The sequence below is a fragment of the Mobula birostris genome, chromosome 7, assembly GCF_030028105.1.
Source record: "Mobula birostris isolate sMobBir1 chromosome 7, sMobBir1.hap1, whole genome shotgun sequence".
Lineage (NCBI taxonomy): Eukaryota > Metazoa > Chordata > Chondrichthyes > Myliobatiformes > Myliobatidae > Mobula > Mobula birostris.
Window position 1 is genome coordinate 21,825,220 of NC_092376.1, and position 23,618 is coordinate 21,848,837.

General features: G+C 41.1%; 1 protein-coding gene across 1 annotated transcript in view; it reads left to right on the top strand.

The window, feature by feature from the left end:
• The window catches only part of oca2 (oculocutaneous albinism II), a 503,930-nt gene that overhangs the window by 316,019 nt on the left and 164,293 nt on the right, over positions 1 to 23,618 (top strand). The window contains exons 16-17 of the mRNA XM_072264241.1: positions 3,209 to 3,266; positions 13,410 to 13,518. Of these exons, the coding sequence (XP_072120342.1) occupies positions 3,209 to 3,266; positions 13,410 to 13,518 (167 nt within the window). The remainder of the gene's footprint in view (positions 1 to 3,208; positions 3,267 to 13,409; positions 13,519 to 23,618) is intronic.

Here is a 23,618-nt window from a genome sequence, read left to right on the forward strand (position 1 = left end):
CTCATTGCACCTTCCCTTTTCCTAATCGGCCACCATTCAGATAATAATCTGTTTTCCTATTTTTGCCACCAAAGTGGATAACTTCACATTTATCCACATTAAATTGCATCTGCTATGAATTTGCCCACTCACCCAACCTATCCAAGTCACCCTGCATCCTCTTAGCATCCTCCTCACAGCTAACACTGCCACCCAGCTTCGTGTCATCCGCAAACTTGGAGATGATGCATTTAATTCCCTCTTGCATACTTAGATCTGTTAGTTCTTTCACAGTGTCCATATATTTTCTTCTTTGCCTTCGTCTACCGTGTTTCCCAGGCATACGGCCTTGTAATGTAAGCATTCTATTTCTCCCTTTCTGGTGACATGGCCCAGGAATTTAAGTTTCCTCTCATTTAATGTTCTCATTAAAGATCTTTTTGTATGGGCAAGTTGGAGTACTGTCTCATTAGTTACCCTATCTCTATATGATATTTTCAGCATTCTTCTAAGAAACCACATTTCTGTTGCTTCTAAGTTTCTTCGGAGTTCTGGTGTTATAGTCCATGTTTCGGAAGCATACAGCAAGATCGACCAGATGTAACATTTTAGTAGCCTAAGCCGTGTTGCCATAGAAATGTGTCTGTTGGTAAAAATGGGTTTCATTTTTTGGAAGTTGGTTTTGGCAATAGCAACTATCGCAGTCAATAGTTCCAGGAATTTTTGGCAGAGTTATAAATACTGACTTCAAGAGATCGTCAGGCGATACACCAGACTCATATGTGCCATTAAACAGTTCAAAAAGAATATCTATGCACAGATCTTCTAGGGCTTGTATCATTTCCACAGAAATTTCATTGGGTCCGTTGGCTTTACCATGTTTCATGCTTTTCATTGCTTTAGTTATTTCTTCTTTGGTAATAGGTGAGCCAGAATTAGGGTGTTTAATATCTGGGGGTTCCCCTCTATTATCCTCAAAAAACTGCTCTATATACTGAATCCACCTCCCGCATACTTTATCTGGATCTGTTAGTACAGATCTGTCTGCTGATCTTATGCATCCTGTAGAGGAAGTTTTCTTAATTCCAGTAATTTCCTTAATTTTCTTGTGCATTTCTTTGCTGTTGTTAATATGGCCTTCTACTTCATTGCATTTTTGATTCAGCCATTCTTCCTTTGCAATATTGCTCAATTGTCTGGTCCGTCTGCCTAGCTCTCTGTATTGCACTTCGTTATTCTTCACTAACCTTCTTTGTTCCATCAGATCTAGAATATCTTGGGTTACCCACCCCTCGTTAGTGTGTTGGATTTCTTGCACTGGGATTATCTTCTCTGCTGATTGCTGTATAGCATATTTAAATCTGTCCCAAATAGGTGTTGCTACGTTTTCGTTGAGGTGTTCTTCTACAGCTGTCTTGAATTGTTGCATAAGTATGCTATCTTTTTTAAGTTCTCCCAACGTATACTTCTTTCTCTTTTTTCCACGTTTCAGTTTCTTTAATTTTGTTTTAATGGTGGCTATTACTGGATGGTGATCTGAACCACAGTCTACTCCTGGGTAGGCTTTAGAATTTGTGATATTATTTCTAAAGCGTTCATTGATGGTAATGAAATCCATCTCCCTGCTGCTGAAGACTTCAGTGATTTTAGGTGTCACCACCACCATTGGTCTAGTTATTTTTCTAGCGCCAAACATTCGCCATAGACAGAGCTCCTTCAGCGAGACAGGGTGCACCCGGACCTAAGCCCTATGTGAAGGTGGATTTGTCTTGGGTGGTAGAAGCTATATAATCGCTATTGACATTTCCTGATATTTAGTCAGGACCAATAAACCCCATACATGCTGTTCTTGATATATATTTGCTTATTTATTTATTATTACTTCTATTTCCTTTGTTTATGCAGAGTTTGTTATCTTTTGTATGTTGGCTGGTTGTTCTTTCTATTGTGTGTAGTCTTTCATTGATTCTATTGTGTTTTTTGGATTTACTTGCTCACAAGAGTTGAATCTCAGGGTTGTATATGGTGGCACATATGTACTTTGATAATAAATTTACTTTGTACTTTGTACTTGCTGTCTTGGCTGATCGATTGTAAAGTAATACCCCTAGTCCCATTCCCTTTTAAATCCCTGTCTTGTGTTCTTTTGATATCAATTATTGTCTCTGTTTCCACATCTCTCATGTTTCAAATCATTACTATTCACCGCGTAAGAAGTTTTTCCTCATTATGTACCAGTTGCCTAGAAGTTACATCTGTGACCCTCAACTCCAACTTTGCCAAATATAGTTAGGTTACTTTAAAAACTTCAAAAGCCAAGGTAACAGATTCCCAGTAACCATATGACCATCTTATACATTTTTCATTCAGTTAACTGACTATAATTAATAAACTGCCATAGCTCTCACGTCTCCAGGTTATTTGTCTGAGTTTCCATATTTTTAGCCCACAAATATAATTACAACTATATCTACTTCGTTATATGGGTGGTGGGGTGGAGATACGTCTCTACCAAATGAGGTGTGAGGCACTGCTTTGCTACGGGTCACTCTTGGGCAAGGTGTAGAACCTGCTTAGTCACGGCTCCCACCCTATTAGGATCACATGAAGCTAGGAGCAGGTGGTGGATAGTCATATGAGCAGCTGGTTCATATCACAAGTCCTGGCTATGTGACCACTGATGCCTGGCAGGCAGTCTCTGAAGAGTATTTATAATGACTGGGATTGCCCTTCTTGTAAAGACACTGCCCAGCAGGCAATAGCAAATCACTTCTGTAGAAAAAAATTCCAAAAACAGTCATGGTCATGGATAGACCAAGATTGCCCGTGTCATCTGGTGATAGTGATGATGACCAGAATACTTGGTATTGAGCTCATAGGTAGAGTTTGATTATATCTAGAGATACTAGATGCCAATCTATGGGTAGAATTTAGTGTTTTCAGAAATATTGCACAAGGGTCAAGTTGAGTAGAGTTGATATTTTTAGTAATTTTATATTAAAAAGTTCATAGATAGTGTCTGATATTTTCAGGAAGATTGGTTAAGGATCCTTGGGAATGCAAATGAGAATTCTTTGGATAAAGGCTGGATGTATTCAGCAAAATTCGGTAGATGTACTTGTTGACATTTTTAGGAATGTAGTTATTGGGAATTAGATAGAGGCTGTCTTTGACCAGATTTAATTTGAATGAATTAATTCAACATTGGGATGCATTTACTCTCTTTCAGAGAAATTTCACAAGAAGATAAAAACTGGGAAACAAACATTCAGGAGCTGCAGAAAAAGGTAAAGAATGTTTTATCATTACCTCTTACACTAGTATGAATCATAGCTAGCTATCTCATAGGTGAGAATGCTACATTTTTATCTGAGAAGAACAATCCTTCCATTTTATCTTCAAATGACTCCTGTGGAAGGCTTAAGATTATAAGAAGTATTTATTCATTCACAAGATGTAGACAAACCTGGCTTTGTCAGCAGTTATTGTCCATCCATAGCTGTCCCTGGAAATTGATGTTTTGTAGGCTATTTCATAGCCGATCATATTGTATAGGTCTGGAGTCAGTCAATTAAGAACAAGAATTTTCCTTTCCAAATATAATTAGTGAACCAACTGAGCTTATAAAAATTTGTCACAAACATTTTGTTCCAGATATATTTACTTATTTGAATTTAAAATCTCCACATGCTGGTGAATAGGTAAGCTGGTTTATTATCGGCAGATGTACCGAGGTACAGTGAAAAATTTACCTTGCATACCATCACATGGATTAGTTCAAACAACAGTGCATTGAAATAGTACAGAGTACTATCTCAAAATACAGAATCCGAATCAGAATGAGGTTTTGTATTACTAGCATATGTCATGAAACTTGTTGTAATACGGCAGCCATACATTGCAATGCATTATAAAAACTGTAAATTACAGTACTCTGTCAACGTGGAGTGGAGAGCAAGTTTGTAAATCTGGCAGGAGTAAAGGATGTTGGAATTGGTGAGGGTGCAGCATTGTGGGAGAGGTGTGGAACGGGTGGCAAAGGAGTGCCAGGGTGCAGGGTGGCATGGGTGGACACACCCAGCCCTGAGACACCAGGAAAGGTCATTTGGTTCCACGGATTTGGTTTAATTTTCATTACAGAATGTCTCTCTGGTGGTTCCCGCTCCTTCTCCTCTCCTTTCCCCTTTTCCCAACCATGATTCCCCTCTCCCTGCCCCATTCCCACTCTCAGCTCACAATAGAAACCCATATCAGAATCAGATTTATCATTACTCACGTTTGTCATGATTTTTTTGCAGTTGTACAGTGCAATACATAAAATTACTATAGTACTGAGCGCAAGCCTTGGGCACCCTAGTTATATATGTATATATGCCTAAGACTTTTGCACAGTACTGTGGGTGTGTGTGTGTGTGTGTATGCGCGCGTGTACACATATATAAAGTTAAATTAAATAAATAGTGCAAAAAGAAAGGAAAAAAATGAGGCAGTGTTGATGGTTTCAAGGTCCATTCAGAAATCAGACGGTGGAGGGGAAACAGCTATTCCTGAATCATTGAGTGTGTGCCTTCAGGCTGCTGTACCTCCTCCCTGATGGTGGTTGTTGTTCGTCCGTCATCGACGTTGATGAGGACCTCAACACCATTTTGATGGTGTCAAGACTAGCTTGTGATTTTTATTTAAGTGAGGGAGAGTTGGGCAGCGTCAGCCTCACTCTCTCTTCCCAATTTCCATCTGGATCCAGTGGCAAGGCAGAGTCGAGACGGCTGGAGATGGGACTAGGCGCAGTGGATGACCAAGACGTGTTCTGTGTCTTGTCCTGCACTACACGTTCCGCGACATTTGTAGCGACCGCCTTCTTGACCGTTGGACCTTCCATTGGTCTCATCCGCTCAATCCGCCGGATTCTGTCTTCACATGCTGGGATAGACAACTACCTATCTCACCGAGGGTTTGAGACCCGTCAGCTACCCTCACCTGGTTTAGCCAGCTTGTCGAAGCCCTGATGGTAGCAATGAGAAGAAGGCATGTCTTGGGTGATGGGAGTCGTTAATGATGGCTGCCACCTTTTAGTGGCATTGCTCCTTGAAGATGTGCTGGATGTTGAGGAAGCTGGTGCCCCTGATAGAGCTGACAGAGTTGACAACTTTCTGCAGCTTATTTCAGTCCTGTGCAGTGGCGCCCCACATCAGATGGTGATGTAGACAGTTGGAATATTCTCCACAGTACATCTGTCGAAATTAGCGAGTGTCTTTGGTGACATAAGCTCCTAATGAAATACAGCCACTGTTGGTCCTTCTTTGTAATTGCATCAATATGTTGGGCCGATGATAGGTCCTCTGAGACAATCACAACCAAGAACTTGAAACTGCTCACCCTTTTCAATCCGATCCCTCAATGAGCACTGGTGAGTGTTCCCTTGTCTTATCCTTTCTGAAGTTCATAGTCAGTTCATCAGAGTGATGAATAAAGTATCACAGTTACAGAAAAAGTGCACTGCAGGAAGGTAATAAGATGCTGTGATGGGTGTAAAGATATGGCTGAGATTATTATTCCAGTTTCCAGGTATTTAATCCAGTAACATAATTGATCATTTACTGTTCCCTAGATGCAATACACAGTGATTACCATTTCTTATTTATAAGCACGTATAAATGTCATAAACAAGAAATCTTTTTTGTATTGGAGACCGGTTTGCCCCTTTTGAAGTTTGAGGCACAGGCAATATCATTATTTCTTCTTCAGTCATCTATTTCTCGCACTGAGGCATCTTGCACCTACTTTTATTACCTTTTTTTCTTTTCATTTTGATTCTCTGCATTGTGAATGCAGAGTTTCCCTTGGTTCTTAACAAAATATGTTCAAATCAATTCAAATCAAATTTAATTATCATTCAAACTATATATAGATACAGCTGCAGGAGACAACGTTCCTCTGGGGCCAAGGTGTAAACATTCAAAACAACAAGCAAACTTAAAAGTAGTGAGGAACATTCAAAAAGCGAGTACGTAATATAAAAATAGCAAGCAAAGAATCTTGAAAAAAAAACATGTGTATATATAGTCCAAGATCCTGATCAACAATGTCCAGCTTATGAATAAGAAAATAAGAGGCTACAGTCTCCCAGCCAGTGTACAGACACATGCAATCCGGCCTGTCATTCCACTGCTCAAACACAGGAGGGCAGCACCAACGGGAGAGGCCAGGCCCCAGCCGAGCTCAACCACGCTTCCGCTTCTTTCACCTGGCCTGCAGCAGCAGGCAAGCCCAAGGCTTGAGGCCTAGATCTGGCTACAGCCAAGGCTACACAGCTCCCATGTCACCTGTCCTTCTACCAGACCAGGGTAACAGGCCTGCGGCAGCTTACGTTATCACCGTCCAACAGAGTTTTGCGGTTGCCAGTGAAATGTCCGAGACAATCTCCCACGGTTATACTGCACCAACTTCAATACTTCTGAGTAGCCGGCAGCAACATAGTCTGCAGCCAGGTCAGCCCCACCGAAACCTAACTGGCTTCTCAAACATTCTTGCGGGCTCCTCTGATATCCCGACTGGCCCCTTCCCCTTCTCCGACCCGTTGGCCGGCTCCTACAACACTCCGGCCAGCTACTCCGAACTACGAGCAGCTCACTAATGCAGTAGACTTGCTGCACCTGTGGTTGTTGGAGTCCAGTATAGTCTTATAATCATTAAAAAAACACTTAAGAAAGAAAAGAATACCTTTGGTTGGCCCCAGAGAGGCCGCTGCATCCGAAGGCACTGCTATCTTACCGGAAGTATCTGGTAGTGTTGTGTACCAGAGTCAAAGTGACATGCTAGACGCAGCCATAGAGTGATTAGAGCACTACAACACAGAAACAGGTTCTTAAGCCTAACTAGTCGGTGTTGGCCTAGTTTTCTGCCCACCTATCTGCACCTAGAACATAGCCCCCCATATCTATCTCATCCGTGTAGCTATCAGAACTTCCCTTAAATGTTACAATTGAAGTCACATCTACCACGTCTGTTGGCATCTCATTCCACTTTCGTGTCTCCCCCTGAGATTCCTCTTAAGTACTTCACAATCTACCCTACACCTTACCCAGCCTGAGGGGAAACAGCTTGCATACATTCACCCTATCTACGCCCCCCATAATTTTGTATACCTCTATAAAATCTCCCCTCGTTCTCCTGCACTTTAATGAATAAAGTCCTAACCTATTCAACCTGTCTCTGTAACTTGAATCCTCAAGTGCTGGCTACATACATGTAAATTTTCTCTGCATTCTGATTGATACTTTTCCTGTAGGTAGGTGACTAGATAGAATTATAGAAAATCTACAGCACATTACAGGCCTTTCGGCCCACAATGTTGTGCTGACCATGTAACCTACTCTAGAAGATGCCTAGAATTTCCCTACTGCATAACCCTCTATTTTTCTAAGCTCCATGTACCTATCTAAAAGTCTCTTACAAGACCCTATTGTAATCGCCTCTACCACCTTCGCTGGCAGTACATTCTATGCACCCACCACTCTCTGTGTGTGGGAAAAAACTTACCTCTGACATCTCCCTTATACCTTCTTCCAAGCACCTTAAAAATATGCCCCCTCGTGTTAACCATTTCATCCCTGGGAAAAAGCCTCTGGCTATCCACATGATCAATGCCTCTCATCATCTTATACACCTCCATCAAGTCACCTCTTATCCTCTGTCACTCCAAGGAGAAAAGGCCAAGTTCACTCAACCTATTGTCATAAGGCATGCTCTCCAATCCAGGTAACATCCTTGTAAATCTTCTCTGCACTCTCTCTATAGTATCCACAGCCTTCCTGTAATGAGGTGACCAAAACTGAATCCAGTACTTCAAGTGGGGTCTAACTAAGGGCTTGCATAGCTGTAACTATGGTCTTAAATAGCTGTATACAATTCGGCCTCACCAACATCTTGTACATCTCACATGCAGTGGTGGGGCTCATCACCAAAAATGATGAAGTAGCCTAGAGAAAGGAGGTAGAAAAATTCGAGGCTGGGTGCCAGAGAAATAACATCTTCCTGAATATCAACAAGAGAAGTGAGATGGCTATTGGCTTCAGGAGAACTCAATCCACTCACGTCCCTCTTTTCATCGGTGGCACCGAAGTTGGAAACTGCCAGCAGTTTCAAACTCCTGGGAGTGCACACAATCTCTCATAGTCCCAGAGTACATCCTGCACAATCAGGAAAGCTCACCGGCGCCACGCAGGAGAGAGCTGGCATGTGCCCATTTAAACTCGCGTCAGTCCACAGATGTACAGTAGAGAGCATTCACGCAGGAGAGAGCTGGCATGTGCCCATTTAAACTCGCGTCAGTCCACAGATGTACAGTAGAGAGCATTCTAACATGCTGCATCTCTGCCTGGTATGGAAGCCACACTATGGCAGACAGGAAGACTCAGTCGAAACTGCCCAATGCATCACCAGCACCAGCATCAAGGGCACATATATGGAGAAGGCCAATAACATCCTAAAGGATCCCCCCTGCCCCCCCCACCCTGCTCGTGGACTGTTTTCCCACTCCCGTCAGGAAGGAGATCATATGACACAGGAGCAGAATTAGGCCACTTAGCCCATCGAGTCTGCTCCACCATTTCATCATGTGATGTATTATCCCTCTCAACTCATTCTCTTCCCTTCTCCCCTTAACCTTTTACAACAGCCTGTCAATATCTGCCTTTAATAGATCCAGTCACCTGATCGGCACAGTTGTATGTGGTAATGAATTGCACAGCTACACCACCCTTTGGCTCAGGAACTTTTTTCTTCAGCTCTGTTCTAAGTGAATGTCTCTCAATTCTGAGGCTGAATCTTCTGGCTCATTGACCCATCATAGGAGATATCTTTCCCAGATCCACTCTATCTCGGTCTTTCAATGTTGGACACATTTCAATTACTTCTTCCTCCATTCTTCAAAACTCCAGTGAGTAAGGGCCCAGAGGCATTAAATGCTCCTCATATGTTAACCCTCTCACTCCTGAGATCATTCTCGTGAGTCTCCTCTGGACCCTCTCCAATGCCAGCACGTCTCTTTTTTAAGACAAGTGGCCCAAAACTGCTCACAGTACTCCAAGTGCAGTCTGACCAGTGCCTTAAAAACCCTCGGCATTACATACTTGTCTTTGTATTCTAGTCCTCTCAAAATGAATGCTACATTACATTTACCTTCCTTAACACTGACTTAACCTGCAAGTTAACCTTTAGGAAATCCTGCACAAGGACGCCGAAGTCCCCTTGCTCACCGATTTTTGAATTTTTCCCCCATTTACAAAATAGCCTGTGCCTTTATTCCTTCTGCCAAGGTGTATGACCGTGCACTGTATTTCATCTGCCATTTCTTTGCCCATTTCCCCCAATCTATCTAAGTTCTCTCTGCAGATATCCTGCTTCCTCAACATTACCTGTACCTTCACCTATATTCGTATTGTCCACAAGCTTGACTACAAAGCCATCAATGCCTTCATTCAAATAATCGACATATAATGTGAAATGATGTGGTTCCGACACCAACCCCTGCAGCATACCACTAGTCACCGGTAACTGCTCTTTGCCTCCTGCCAGTCAGCCAATCTTCTATCCATGCTAGTACATTTCCTGTAATACCACAGGTTCTTATCTTGTTAAGCAGACTCATGTGCAACACCTTGTCAAAGGCATTCTGGAAATCCAAATGAACAACATCCACTGACTCTCCTTTGTCTATCCAGCCTATAATATCCTCAAAAAATTCCAACAGATTTGTCAGGAAAGATGGTTTTCTTCTGAACTTAGTCTATTTTATCATGTGCCTCCAAGTACACCAAAACCTTATCCTTAATAACAGACTCCAACCAATGAAGTCAGGCTAACTAGCCTATAATTTCCTTCCTTCTGCCCCCATCCCTTCCTAAAGAGTAGAGTGACACTTGCAATTTTCCAGTTCTCAGGAACCATTCCAGCATCTAGTGATTCTTGAAAGGTCATTACTAATGCCTCAACAATCTCTTCAACTACCTATTTCAGAACCCTGGGATGTAGTCCATCTTGTCCAGTTGATGTATCTGCCTTCAGACTCTTCAGTTTCCCAAGTACCTTCTCCTCAGATATGGCAAAAACACTCACTTCTGTCCCCAGATACTCTTTCATTTCTGGTATTCTGCTAGTGTCTTCCACAGTGAAGGCTAATGCAAGACACTTATTAAGTTTGTCCATCATTCATTTGTTCCCTTTTACCAGCTCTCCGGTGTCATTTTCCAGCGGTCCGATATCCACTCTCATCTCTTCTTTACTCTTTATGTACCAGAAAAAATTTTGGTATCCTCTTTTATATTATTGGCTAGCTTATCTTCATATTACAAATTTTCTCTCTTTATGGCTTTCTTAGTTGTCTTCTGTTTGTTTTTAAAAGCTTCCAAGCCCTCTAACTCCACACTAATTTTTGCAATATTATATGCTCTCTCTTTTGCATTTATGTTGTCTTTGATTTCCCTTGTCAACTATAGCTGCCTCATCCTCCCTTTAGAATGTTACTTCTTGTTTGGGATGTATCTTTCCCGTGCCTTCTGAATTTCCCCCAGAAACACCAGCCATTGATATTCTGCCATCATCCCTGCTAATGTCCACTTCCAATCAACTTTGGCCAGTTCCTCTCTCATGCCTCTATATTTTGCTTTTCTGTACTGTAATACTGATACTTCTGACTTCATCTTCTCCCTCTCAAAATGCAGGAAGATTTCTATCATATTATGATCAGTGTCTCCTAAGGGTTCCTTTACCTTGAGCTCACCAATTAGATCTGGGTCATTAGATAACACCCAATCCAGAATTTCTGCTCTAAGTTGCTCAACCACAAGTTGCTCTAAAAATTCATCTCGTAGTCATTCTACAAATTCCCTAACCTGATTTTCCCAATCTACCTGCATGTTGAAACCCTCCATGATTATCACAACGCTGCCCTTGTTGTACATGCCCTTTCAATCTCCCGTTATCATCTGTAGCCCACATTCTGGCTCCTGTCTGGAGGCCTGTATATAACTCTCATCAGGATCTTTTTACCCTTGCAGCTTCGTAATTCCACCCACAAGAATTCTGCATCTTCTGATCCTATGTCAGCTCTTTCTAAGGATTTGATTTCATTTTTTTACCAACAGACCGACTCCACCCCCTCTGCCTACCTGCTTGTCCTTTCAATATAATGTGTATCCTTGGATGTAAAGCTCCCAGTTATGATCTTCCTTTAGCCACCACTCAGATATGACCACAACATCATATCTACCAGTCTCTAATAACTGCACTACCAGATCATCTACCTTATTCCGTATACTGGTTGCATTCAAATATAAAACCTTCAGTCTTGTATTCATCACCCTTTTTGAATTTGACCCTCTGTTACACTTTAATTCATCCCGCTGATTGCAATTTTGTCCTATTATTTGCCTATCCTTCCACACGGAATAAAACTAGCCCATCCTCAGCCCAATTACTCTGGTTCCCATTGCCCTGCTGAATTAGTTTAAGCCCTTCCCTGCAGCTCTTGCAAAACTGCCCACAAGGAGATCAGTCTCCTTTGTGAGGCTACATAGAATCCGCACGCAGACCACCAGACTCAAAAACTGTTACTTTCCCCAAACATTGAGGCTGATCATCATCTCCACCCACTAACCGTTCCCTCCATACCACCCTCCCCCCACATCATTTATAATTTCCTCTCAATCACCTTGTATAGACACTCCTGTGCCTAGAATCACATTATGAACATACAATCGATCTACGGTGTGTATACAAGCTTTTCATATATTTATATTTGTTGTGTTTTTTAATCATAGTTTTCTTTATCTTATTGTGTTTTTGTGTGCTGCATCAGTTCTGGAGTAGCAAGCATTTTGTTCTCCTTTACACTTACAGTATATACTGGAAATAACATTAAAGAATCTTGAATCTTGAATTAAGCATTTGCACTCCAAACTCAGAGCCAATGAATTCCTAATCGGCTAAATTTCCTCAGCATTTTGTGTGTGTTGCTCTGGATTTTGAGCATCTGCAGAAGCACTTGTGTTTATGTATCCAGGAAGTTTTAAAACTTCAGATATCAATGACATTACAGAACTCTCTTGATCTTGGTATTGGTATTTGTTTATTATTGTCACGTGCACCAAATAAAAAACCTATCTTAAGATTAGATAAGATAACGCTTTATTTATCTTGAAAGAAATGATTGTTGCGAGGTTGCTCAGTCAGAAATATATACTTTAAAATACAAAATGTAAGAATTGAGATACGAAAAAGAATACAAAATAAGCATTAAAAAGTAATAGTGCAAAAGACAGATGTGCAATAAAACCATATACTTAAATACTTAATGAGGAGGAGATGTAGAGTCTTATAGCCACAGGGAGCAGGGATCTCCTGTGTCGTTAGTGATGCACCTCGGTGGAATCAGTCTGTTCCCAAAGGTGCTCCTCTGTTTGTCCAGTCTGTCATGGAGGGGGTGAGAGGGATTGCCCATAATACTCCGTAGCTTTTGCAGTATACTGTTTATACAGATCAAATCATTGCACAGTACATTGAGCTAGAATAGCAATAATTAGTAACAATGCAGAATAAGCTACAAAAACCACTGAAAAAGAGCAGTGCAGATAAATGATAAAGTGCATGGTCATAACAAGGTAAGTTGTGGGGCCAAGAGTTCATCTTATCGTACAAGAAATCCATTCAAGAGGCTGACAACAGAGGGAGTGAAGCTATTCTTGCATGCTTTCAGGTTTTTGTATTGTCTGCCCATTGGATAAAAGTTTTTAAAAATATTTTCTCTTCTTACACAACTTACAAAATCACTTACTATTTGGGGATCAAATAAACCCCAGGTAAGGAAATACAAAAATAGTTTTCCAACTTTTTTTTTACCACAAATGTTACTTATACTGTCAAGCACCAAATAAACTTTGGTGAGCATTAAACATAAGTTAGTTCTCTAAGCAACTAATACAGGGTTATTTCTAAAGTATAGTCAGGATAATTCTGTTTTTGTTCATTTGTGTGAACTAATGTTACTGCATATCCGCTGGAGAATAGGAAGTTTAGAAGTAATGAAATTGGTGAGATGCTAAAAGCTCTTGAAATTTGAAGAGATTTCCTGCAAAGGAAATAGTAATAGTAATGCAAGAAACATCACAGAATTTTCCAAAAATCGGGGGCAATGATTTTTGGGTTACTATTTTTAAAAATCAATATTAAAAATGATCAAGGATTAATTTTCAGTCTGTCAGAGGACGAGGAGATTTATTGATCGGCAGATGGACCTGCGCCTGATTCATACTGCCATCACAGGGACTGATCTTATAATGTGTTTGATATTTTTTTCTTTTTTGTTCCATTAAATTTATAAAGTTTTAGCTGCAATTTTTTCACTTTTTATATTATTGATTATATCTTTGCAGCACAGGATAATGGACAAGGCCCTGCTGGTGAAATGCTCAAGTGTTATGGGTTTTGTTATCCTCATGTTCTTTCTCAATTCATTTGTCTCCAACATCCATCTCGATCTCGGTAAGTGAGGCTTATTTGTAACAGCAGGGTGGTTGAACCTTCAGTAGATGCATCCTTCAATATGTAACCTTTCTTACTTTAACTCTCTGGAGTGATCTTCACTGGTTTCTGCTTTCCTCCTTTCTGGTTTCTTTGGTATGTTTTGCTGTCTAAGTCCTGACAAGATTTCTGCATTCTTGCTTTCTTGACCTTTGGTCAGAGAGTCACAGAGCAATGCAGCACAGAAATAGGGTAATCAACTCATCTAGTTCATACTGAACTATTGTTCTGCTTATTCCCATCCACCTGCACCCAGGCCAAAGCCGTCCATAGCCCTTCCATTCATGTACTTATCCAAATCTCTCTTAAATGTTGAAATCAAACCTGCATCCACCACTCCTGCTGGCACCTCGTTCCACACACTCACCACCCTCTGAGTGAAGTTCTCCCTCATGTTCCCCTTAAGCCTTTCACCCACAACCTCTAGTTCTAGTCTCACCCAACCTCAGCCTGCTCACATTTACCTTATCTATACCCAAATAATTTTGTCTATGTCTATCAAATCTCTTTTTATTCTCTTAGCTCTAGGGAATAAAGTCCTAAGATATTCAACCTTTCCCTATAACTCAGCTCCTCAAGCCCCAGCAACATCCTTGTAAACTTTCTCTTTGGTCTTGTTTGACTGCCAGCTCTTCTGTTTGTCCAATGATTGTGTAATGTATGGATCTATTTCTTTTAGAGCAATGATCCTCCCGTTAGCACTACACATTGATCTGTTGCCTGCACATGTGCTGTTGTCTATGCATGCATGTTGTTCTCTTGCGTTCTCTTTCTCTCACTCGAATACACCAATTAAAGCCATCTCCTGCATACATGCTTTTATTTAGTTGATATGTAGTTGTGCACAGACAACAGATCTTTTCATCTGGTTTCCATTCCAGAGAAGCCTCGTGCTAATAGATTGCAGTGTATTGCCCGCTCTTCGTGTTTATTTCTTCGTTTTGTATCTGTATATTCCATTAGCTAAATTTTCTGTGACACCTGTTGATGGGCCGTTGATAGGCAAAATTAGTCAAAGATGGGGCTGCAAGTATTGAGAGTTGTTGGTGTTTCAAACCTTTATTGCAGTGACTTATCCATCTTCCTTTTCTTTTAACAATTCTTTTAACTTTTAAAAAGTTCAAGTTTATTGTCATTCACCTGTATACATGTATATCACCAAAGGAGACAACGTTGCTCCGGACCAGGATGCACAATACAGTACACACAACTCACAAGGTAACAAATAACAAGGTGCATATACAACACAGGTTAAAAAGTAAACAGTGTAACTCTACTGGTGCTTCATATGTGATGAGGTCTGTGTGGTGCCAGGGAGTTCAGCAGTCTTATGGCCCTGCGGAATAAGCTGTTTCCCATCCTAATGGTTACTGTCCAAATGCTACAGTACATCCTGCCTGATAGTAGGGAATCAAACAGTTGGATGGATGGGTGGGATGCTATGGTGTCTGCTCCAGATGGGTGGAAGGGAGACCCTGATGATCCTCTCAGCAGTCCTTGCAATCCTGTGTAGGTGCTCGTGGCCAGACGCTTCGCAATTCCTGTGCTAGATGGTGATGCTGGTAGCCAGGATACTCTTGGTGGAGTTCCTCTAAAAATTGCTTTAAAAGGGGGACGAGCATCCCTGCCTTTTTTTTTTAAGAAGACAGATCGTTCCTTTGGAACTTGTTCCTTTTTTTTGGTGGTCTTGTCCATGGCCTCAACATTCAAAGTAAATTTATTTCCAGAGTACATTATGCCACCACAAATAGCCCTGAAATTCATTTTCTTACAAGCATACTCAATAAATCCATGATAGAAAAATAACCATAATAGAATCAATGAGACACTGCACCAACTTGGGCATTCAATCAGTATGCAAAAGACAACAAACTGCAAATACAAAAGGAAGGAAATAATAATAATAATACTACTAAATAAATAGACAATAAATATTGAGAGCATGAGATGAAAAGTCCTTGAAAGTGAGTCTATAGGTTGTGGGAACACCTCAATGATAGGGCAAGAGAAGCTGAGTGACGTTATCCCCTTTCATTGAAGAACCTGCTGTTTGAGGAGTAACAACTATTCCTGAAACTGATGGTGTAAGTCTCGAAGCTCCTGCACCTTCTTCGTGATGGTAGCAGTGAGAAGAGAGCATGTCCTGGGTGCTGGGGGGTCTCTGATGACGAATACTGCTTTCCTGCAACAATATTTCATGTAGATGTGACTAGCCCATATCCACAACTTTTTGTAGGATTTTCCATTCAAGGGCATTGGTGTTTCCATACCAGGCTGTGATGCAGCCAGTCAATATACCCTCCACTGCACACCTATAGAAGTTTGCCAAAATTTTAGATGTCACGTCGAATCTCTGCAAACTGCTAAGAAAGAAGAGGCACTATCGTGCTTTCTTCATAATTGCACTTACGTGCTGGGCCCAGGACAGGTCCTTTGAAATGATAACACTGGCAAATTTAAAGTTGATGATCCTCCCCACCTCTGATCCTCCGATGAGGACTGGCTCGTGGACCTCTGCTCTCCTCCTACTGAAGTCAATAATCAGCTCCTTGGTCTTGCTGGCATTGAATGAGAGGTAGTTGTTATGGCACCACTCAGCCAGATTTTCAATCTTTGTCCTATATGCTGATTCATCACCAGCTTTGATTTGGCCTACGATAGTGGTGTCATTGGTAAACTTGAATACGGCATTGGAGCTGGACTTAGTCTCACAGTCAGAAGTGTAAAGTGACTAGAACAGGGGACTAAGCACACAGCCTTGTGGCGTATGTCGAAGTTGAATTTCAAGTTCAAGTTTAATTGTCACTCATGTATGCAGCTAAAGGAATCAATGTTCCACCAGGTCCAAGCAAAGCAGAGTACATACAGCCACCACAGCACATATACGTATATAGTTACAATCGCACCTACAGTCACAAAATAATATTAGCACAAGTCCCAGAGTGGCATGGCCTGAAGATTGATGGTGCATGGAATGTTCTCCTGGAGCCACATCTTTGCAAGAATAGGCACGCAGCAGTTCTTCCTCATCTTGCCTTGAGTCAACTGCATATGAAGGCAATGCAGCTTGTCTACCAGGAAACGAACACTGGAAAGCAGCACTGATGGGAGAGACAGCTATAGAGGCCAGCCACTAACCCAGCCTGTTGCCCCTCTCTTCTCTCCCTCACTGCCTCCAGAGCCTCGTCCGCTGGATGGCTGTCATAGGCAATGCCACGGTATAAGGGTCTGGTCCACACAACAACCAAGGGCATGCAGCTCCCCTGCTGCTGGTCTCTCCAATGAACAAATGAACCCGACATGCAGTATCTTGTATTACAAATGTCTTGCAATCATAAGAAAAACACATATTTGCATCATTTGTGGGACCTGGTGTGGCCGCTGTGACCATCTTACCAGAGGTTACAGGGCTGGTCCTACCCTGAGCATGTAGTGCAGGAAATTCTGTCTAGGGAACATCTCTGTTTCCTTTGACTTGAATTCTACCAAGGTAGAGGGAAAAGGGGGAAAAGGCACTTGTTAATGTGAATCTTCTCTCTGCTGCGTATTTGTGTCTTAGCATTTTCCTCAGCAAGGTAAGACAAATATGTACCAGTTTGTGAAGTCCTAGGATGGAAAGCACCTTCTCTATCTTTTCTGGATCTCCCTGTCTTTATCTCAGGAGGTAAACTATCTATTGACATCTATTATAAGCCACTGGATACCCAGACCCACCTCAATGATACCTTCTCCCACCCTGTCTCCTATTAAGATATTGAAATGGTGAGTGTCCTTTTGAGTCCATACTTTAAATACTGTTTGACCCATGACTTCTTCCAGCAGTTTTATTTTTCACCCCAGATTCCAACATCTGTCGTCTCTTGTGTCTCCTCATCAACATTGGTTCCAGAATGAACAGGACCAGTTTAAAAGAAATGGGTGATCCAGTTTCCTCCCCCATTCAAAAGGTGTACAAGATAGAGTTAGTAATTTGCGGGCATGCAATGGTGGCACCAGAGGTACGGCGGCACTCGTGGGCTGCCCTAGCACATGGCTGATGCTAGTGACATATTTCACTCTGTGTACTCAAAGGGCTGGAGGAATGCAGCGGGCCAGGCAGTATCTATGGAAAGGAATAAACAGTCCATGTTTCGGGCCGCGACCCTTCATCAGGACTGGAAAGGAAGGGGAAACTGAGCTCCTCCAGCATTTTGTGTGTGTCACTCTGGGTTTCCAGCATCTGCAGAATCTCCTGTGTTTATGTTTCACTGTATGCTTCGATATACATGTGACAAATAAAGCTAATCTTTAAATCTGCTGCTGACTCATACGGTAAATTTTATGACTAAGAGCAAAGTCATGATATATAAACCGACGGTCTTCAACACTGATTTAATGTACTTTGCTCAGCTAGATATACACATGTTCTTGTGTATACTAGTGACCTAACTCTGGCTTTAAGGATTGATTTGTTTGCCAAGCTTTGCCTCACTGCTTCAGATAATCATCGACCTGTGAATATTACAATGCTGTCAATGAAATGAACCATCAACAAAAATGCCCAAGAGGTGCTCCAGAATAATAAGTCAATTCACAGAGTAAGTTATTCGTACATTAACAAAACCAACAAATCTGTATCCAATGTAGTGCCAATTTATCTGAAGCTTGTTGCTAGCCCCCAGCTAACACACACAATTTATTGAGTTGAATCTGCTCCAGTCTTAGACCTGCTACTTGTTTTACTAATTAACCTACTCCCCAGCAAGTTTCTTTCTACTCTTGGCAGCTGAGCATGTATGGGCTATGCAAAAGTATGAACATAGGAAAATAAATGTATGCTGGCATTAATAGCTAGGTCTGCACTTAATGTCCATCCTAGTTGTCCCTTTAGAAGATGAGTTGCTTCACGCAAGAAAGTAGGAGCTGGTAAGGGCCACCTGATCTCTCAACCCTGCACTGCTTTAAAAAATCTGCTTTGCCCCTGGCCCTTTCCACCTAGCCCTCAATTTCCCGATCTTTCAAAAAAAATTGTCTACTCACTCTTTAAGTGCCCTCAGTTATTTATCCTCCAAAGTAGAGAATTCTAATGTAAAGAGTTCCAGAGATACATCACCCTCTGCAAGACTGAAGGATCATTGTGTCTGTAGTTGCCTCATTTAAAACACTATAATGTGGGCCATCGAGACCTGGTAATTTATCTACCTTTGGTCATTTACATGCACATTGTGTTTTATAGGATTGCTTTAATATTTTTTTTGTTCTTTTATTATGTCCTTTATGCTTATTGTGTTTTTTATGCTGCATCAGATCCAGAGTAACAATCACTTCATTCTCCTTTACACTCGTGTATTGAAGAAAGGCAATAAACAATCTTGATCTTGCATCTTGAATCAATTATTTTTCTCAATACTCTATCCCTTCCATTAACGATTGGTACAAGTTTTTACATGAAAATCTAGCACATCAGCAATCGTTGGTATACTTGAAATGTTCTCCACAGTATAGAGTGATGCAAAGAATAGATTTAATTTATCTATAATTTCCTTGTAGCCCTGGTTTATACGAAAACATTGACAGGGATGAAGAACTTCAGTCATGTGTAGAATGGTTAGTTCTACTGGGATTGTTCTCCTCAAGTTAGATAGTGTTAAGAGGAAGCTTATCTTTTCAGATGATGAGTGGATATGTAGTAAATTGATATGTTGACTGATCAATGGAAAACACTTGCAAATGTTATTTCATTTTATTTTTTATTTAGAGATAGAGCACAGTAACAGACCTTTATTGAGCTCACACCGCCCAATATCATCCCTGTGAAAAATTAACCTACTAACCTGTACATCTTTGGAATGTGGGAGGAAACCCATGTGGTCACGGGGAGAACGTATGAACTCCTTACAGAAAGCAGCAGGAATTGAACCTGGGTACCTGGCACTGTAAAGCATCATGCTAACTACAATGTAACTGTGCAACTCACAAAAATAGTGGAAGGAGATCAAGGCTAAGTTTCAAATGGAAAGGAACATCTGCTTAAAACAGATGCAAACTTGCAGCCCAATGGAGCAGAAGTAAGGAACTGCTGGTAGCTCATTCAGAAGGCTGGCACCAGCATGATGGGCTAAATATACTCAAAATTCCAAATGCAACCTCACTGATATGGATTTGTGCAACAGTTTTCTTCGGAGAATTTTTTGCCTAGAAATCAGTCTGGTTGGTAGACATGAAGAACATTGCAACAGACAGTGTATATGAGGCATGCAATGTGGGATGAAGAGTTTTGATACTTTATACTTTATTGTCGCCAAACAATTGGTACTAGAACGTACAATCATCACAGCGATATTTGATTCTGCCTAAGCTGAGCTAGGAATGAGGTAGAGTTTGTTCCCTAAAACATCAGTCCCACTGTGTGAGATGTGGGACTGGGGAGAGGGTATCTGACAAATACAGAGATTGCAGGGTCTTGGGGAGAACAAGGCTCCCTCAGGTCCATAGGACTGTGGGTTAGTGAAGAGGGTGCGGAGAAAGATACAAGGGCCTGTGTTGTGGTTCATCCTGAGCAGCCCTGTGACAGAGGACTCTCCGATCTATGGGCTCTTTCCAGGGACACACATGGAAACAAACATCATTGACTTAGTGAAAGACATCCTTTGGTATACCTGAAAGTTGTTGGTCTGTCGACACATTGAAAGTCCATAGAGGAATGCCGCTGACTAGCAAATTCCAGGCTGCAGGAGTACATGCTGAGGAACGCGCTGAAGAAGTAACTACAAAGGTTCTTCTCCTGCTGGAGAGGGAAGGACCAGGTTGGGTGAGGGAGCCAGTAGAGTTGCAGTAATGTATCTCCTCAGAGTGCCACATTTGAGTGGTAGCAATGCTATTGATGTGTAGGAATGCAATAGAACAGTACTGAAAACATTGACTGTGAACGTAAAGAATGAAAACACATTGCCCAGTTTATCTTACAATTTTTTTTAATTATGAATAACTTTCTTGATTAAAAATGAGCATCATGAAGACATCTACCGTTTCCCTGAAACTATCCTTTCTTCCTTCAACTGCTGGATTTCTTTGAGCCTGGTAAATCAAGCTAGTTGGTTTTAACCAGAAAAGCAGATTAGATCAAAACTCAATATTGTTATATTTGATTATTGAAACCACTTCCCACACCTTCATTAATCCTCAAATTGGAATTAGTTAAGCAGGATGGGTTCAGTTCTGAATTTTAACATCCTGCCTGAACCCCTCTCTGAGGGATTAAGATTAATCCAATTGCTGCTAACCTCACATTAGCAAACAGAGTGAAGGCTAATTTAACTGGACTAAATTGAAAATAGGCTGAAAGCAGAAATATTGAGAAAGAACTGGATCTGGTTTGCAAACTAGTCAACATTTACAGGGCATATTATGGAAGCTTGGATTAACGATAGTATACACTCTGTGGGCACTTCATTAGGTACAGCTGTACACCTGTACGTTAATGCAAATATTTAATTAGCCAATCCTGTGGCAGCAACTGAGTGCATAAAAGCACACAGACATGGTCAAAAGTAAAAGCACGCAGGCATGGTCAAGAGGTTCAGTTATTCAGACCAAACATTAGAATGGGGAAAAATATGATCTGTGACTTTGACTATGGAATGATTGTTTGTGCTAGATGGAGTGGTTTGAGTATGTCAGAAACTGCTCATTTCCTGGGGTTTTCACGCACAAGTCTCTAGAGTGAATAGGGAATGGTGCGAGAAACAAAAAAAAATCCAGTGAGTGGCAGTTCTGTGGGCAAAATATGCCTTGTTAATGAGAGAGTTCAGAGGGTTAATTCAAGCTGACAGGATGGCAATAGTAACTCAGATAACTACACATTAAAACAATGGTGTAGAGAAGAGCATCTCTGAACACATAACACATTGGAGCTTGAAATAGATGGGCTACAGCAGCAAAAGACCATGAACATACACTTAGTGACCACTTTTAGGTTCATTGGTATAGCAGCTCATTAATGAAAATAGTCTAATCAGCCACTTATGTGGCAGCAACTCAATGCGTAAAAGCTCGCAGGCATAGTCAAGAGGTTCAGTTGTTGTCATCTGTGGCCACTGCTTATATTTGGCTATTTTCATATAGTGCTTCACCTTTTTGTTTCATTGTCATTGTTAAGATCAGGCCATAAGTCAACAGTTTCCCATTCCACATGTCTCAGTTGAACTCAGATGAAAACTTCATTTGTTTTTGTGTTGTCAGGCTCTACTGTGTCCAATAACACCATCAGAATGAAGATTAATACTTCACAAATCTCCTCCCCTATCTCTCAGATGTGGTTCAGTTTCCCAGGGATTTGTTGCTTTGGAGCCCACCGACCACATCTACTTAACTCTGGCAAGGTGCCAAAACCTAAAGGACTGCTTTGGCGCCGGCCTTAAAACTTACGTTGTCAGGCAACCAACTCAGTGGAAATCTATTAATGAAATGAACAAATGTGCAATTTCTATAATGTGTGTGATACCAGTTTTATGCTAATATATTAATGTAGTGGTTAGTGTCACGCTTTACAATGCCAACTGTAAGAATGGAGTTTAGTTCCTGCTGTTATCTGAAAGGAGTTTATATGTTCTTCCCACAGTTGTGTGGGTTTCCTCTGGGTGCACTGGTTTCCTCCCACATTCTAAAAGTGCATGAGTTCGGGTTGGTAAGTTGTGGGCATGCTGCGTTGGCTCTGGAAGCATGGTGACACTTGTGGGCTGCCCCCAGCGCATTCCCAGGGTGTGTTGGTTATTGACACAAATGACGCACTTCACTGTACGTTTCAATACTTCGATGTACATGTGACAAACAAAGTTAATTTTTCTTGATCTTTCATGAGGATGCATGCCAACATATATATTGTGGTTGGATATTATACTGCCTGGATACCTGTCTGGTAAAAAGACCTAAGAAGTAATTGTTGGTCTCTATCCTATTGCACCCTTCTGCTCTTTAAATTTCCTTGTTTATCTGTCTTTCTGACTAAAACATTTTGCATGATATTGGCAGAGTCAATTATAGATGACACTAAGTACTGTATCTTGTACCTTTTTCCTCAGTACTGTGAGTAGCTGGATCTAATTACGCGTCCTCCAATAATGAAAATATTACCCTTTCCCTTCTTCTGAAACACTTTGCAGATCTTCCACTTTATTCAACATTGATAAACCTTAAGCCTTAGGTCCCACACTACCAGGTTCAAGAACAATTATTACCCTTCGATCATCAGGCTCTTGAACCAGCATGGATAACTTCACTCTCCTCAACATTGAATTCATTCCACAACCTATGGATTCACTTTCAAGGATTCCATAACTAATTTTCTCAATATTATTCACAAACAAGAGAAAATCTGCAGATGCTAGAAATCCAAGCGACACACAAAACGTTGGAGGAACTCAGCAGTCCAGGCAGCATCTATGGAAAAGAGTAAACAGTCGAGGTTTCAGACTGAGAGCCTTCATCAGGATTCTCGATATTATTCAGTCCTTTACTGTGTGTATGTATGCATCTAGCTATCTTTTTGTTTTTTATTTACTTGCACAGTTTGTTGACCTTTCCACATTAGTTCTTTGTCTTTGATTGTGTGTAGTTTTTAATTGATTCTATTGTGTTTCTTTGTACTTGGTGAGTACGCCCACAAGAAAATGAATCTCAGGGTAGTACATGGTGACATGTATGTACTTTAATAAGAAATTTACTTTGAACTTTATTAACGTTTACACCACTGTCAGATTCCACATGCAATGTCAATACAAATATCCCTCTGTGCACAAAATCAAAACGAAATGAAGGGGAAAAATCAGTTCACTGAACATTAGTTGCTAGATATGGTATCCTTTTCTCTTCTTCTCTCTTAGTCCTTCTGTCTTGAATCATGCAGGGTCAGCATACTGACTGTCATCACTTCTGGACTGTAGCTGTGCTCTAAAGTGGTTGAGCTGACAGGTTTTGTTATGGAATTCAAATTCTGGAATTTAATTGGCTTGGTATCCAGGTTCTTTCTAAAATTAACTGTATGGGTTGTATAAATAAGGCCCTGTCAGCACCCCATCATTCTG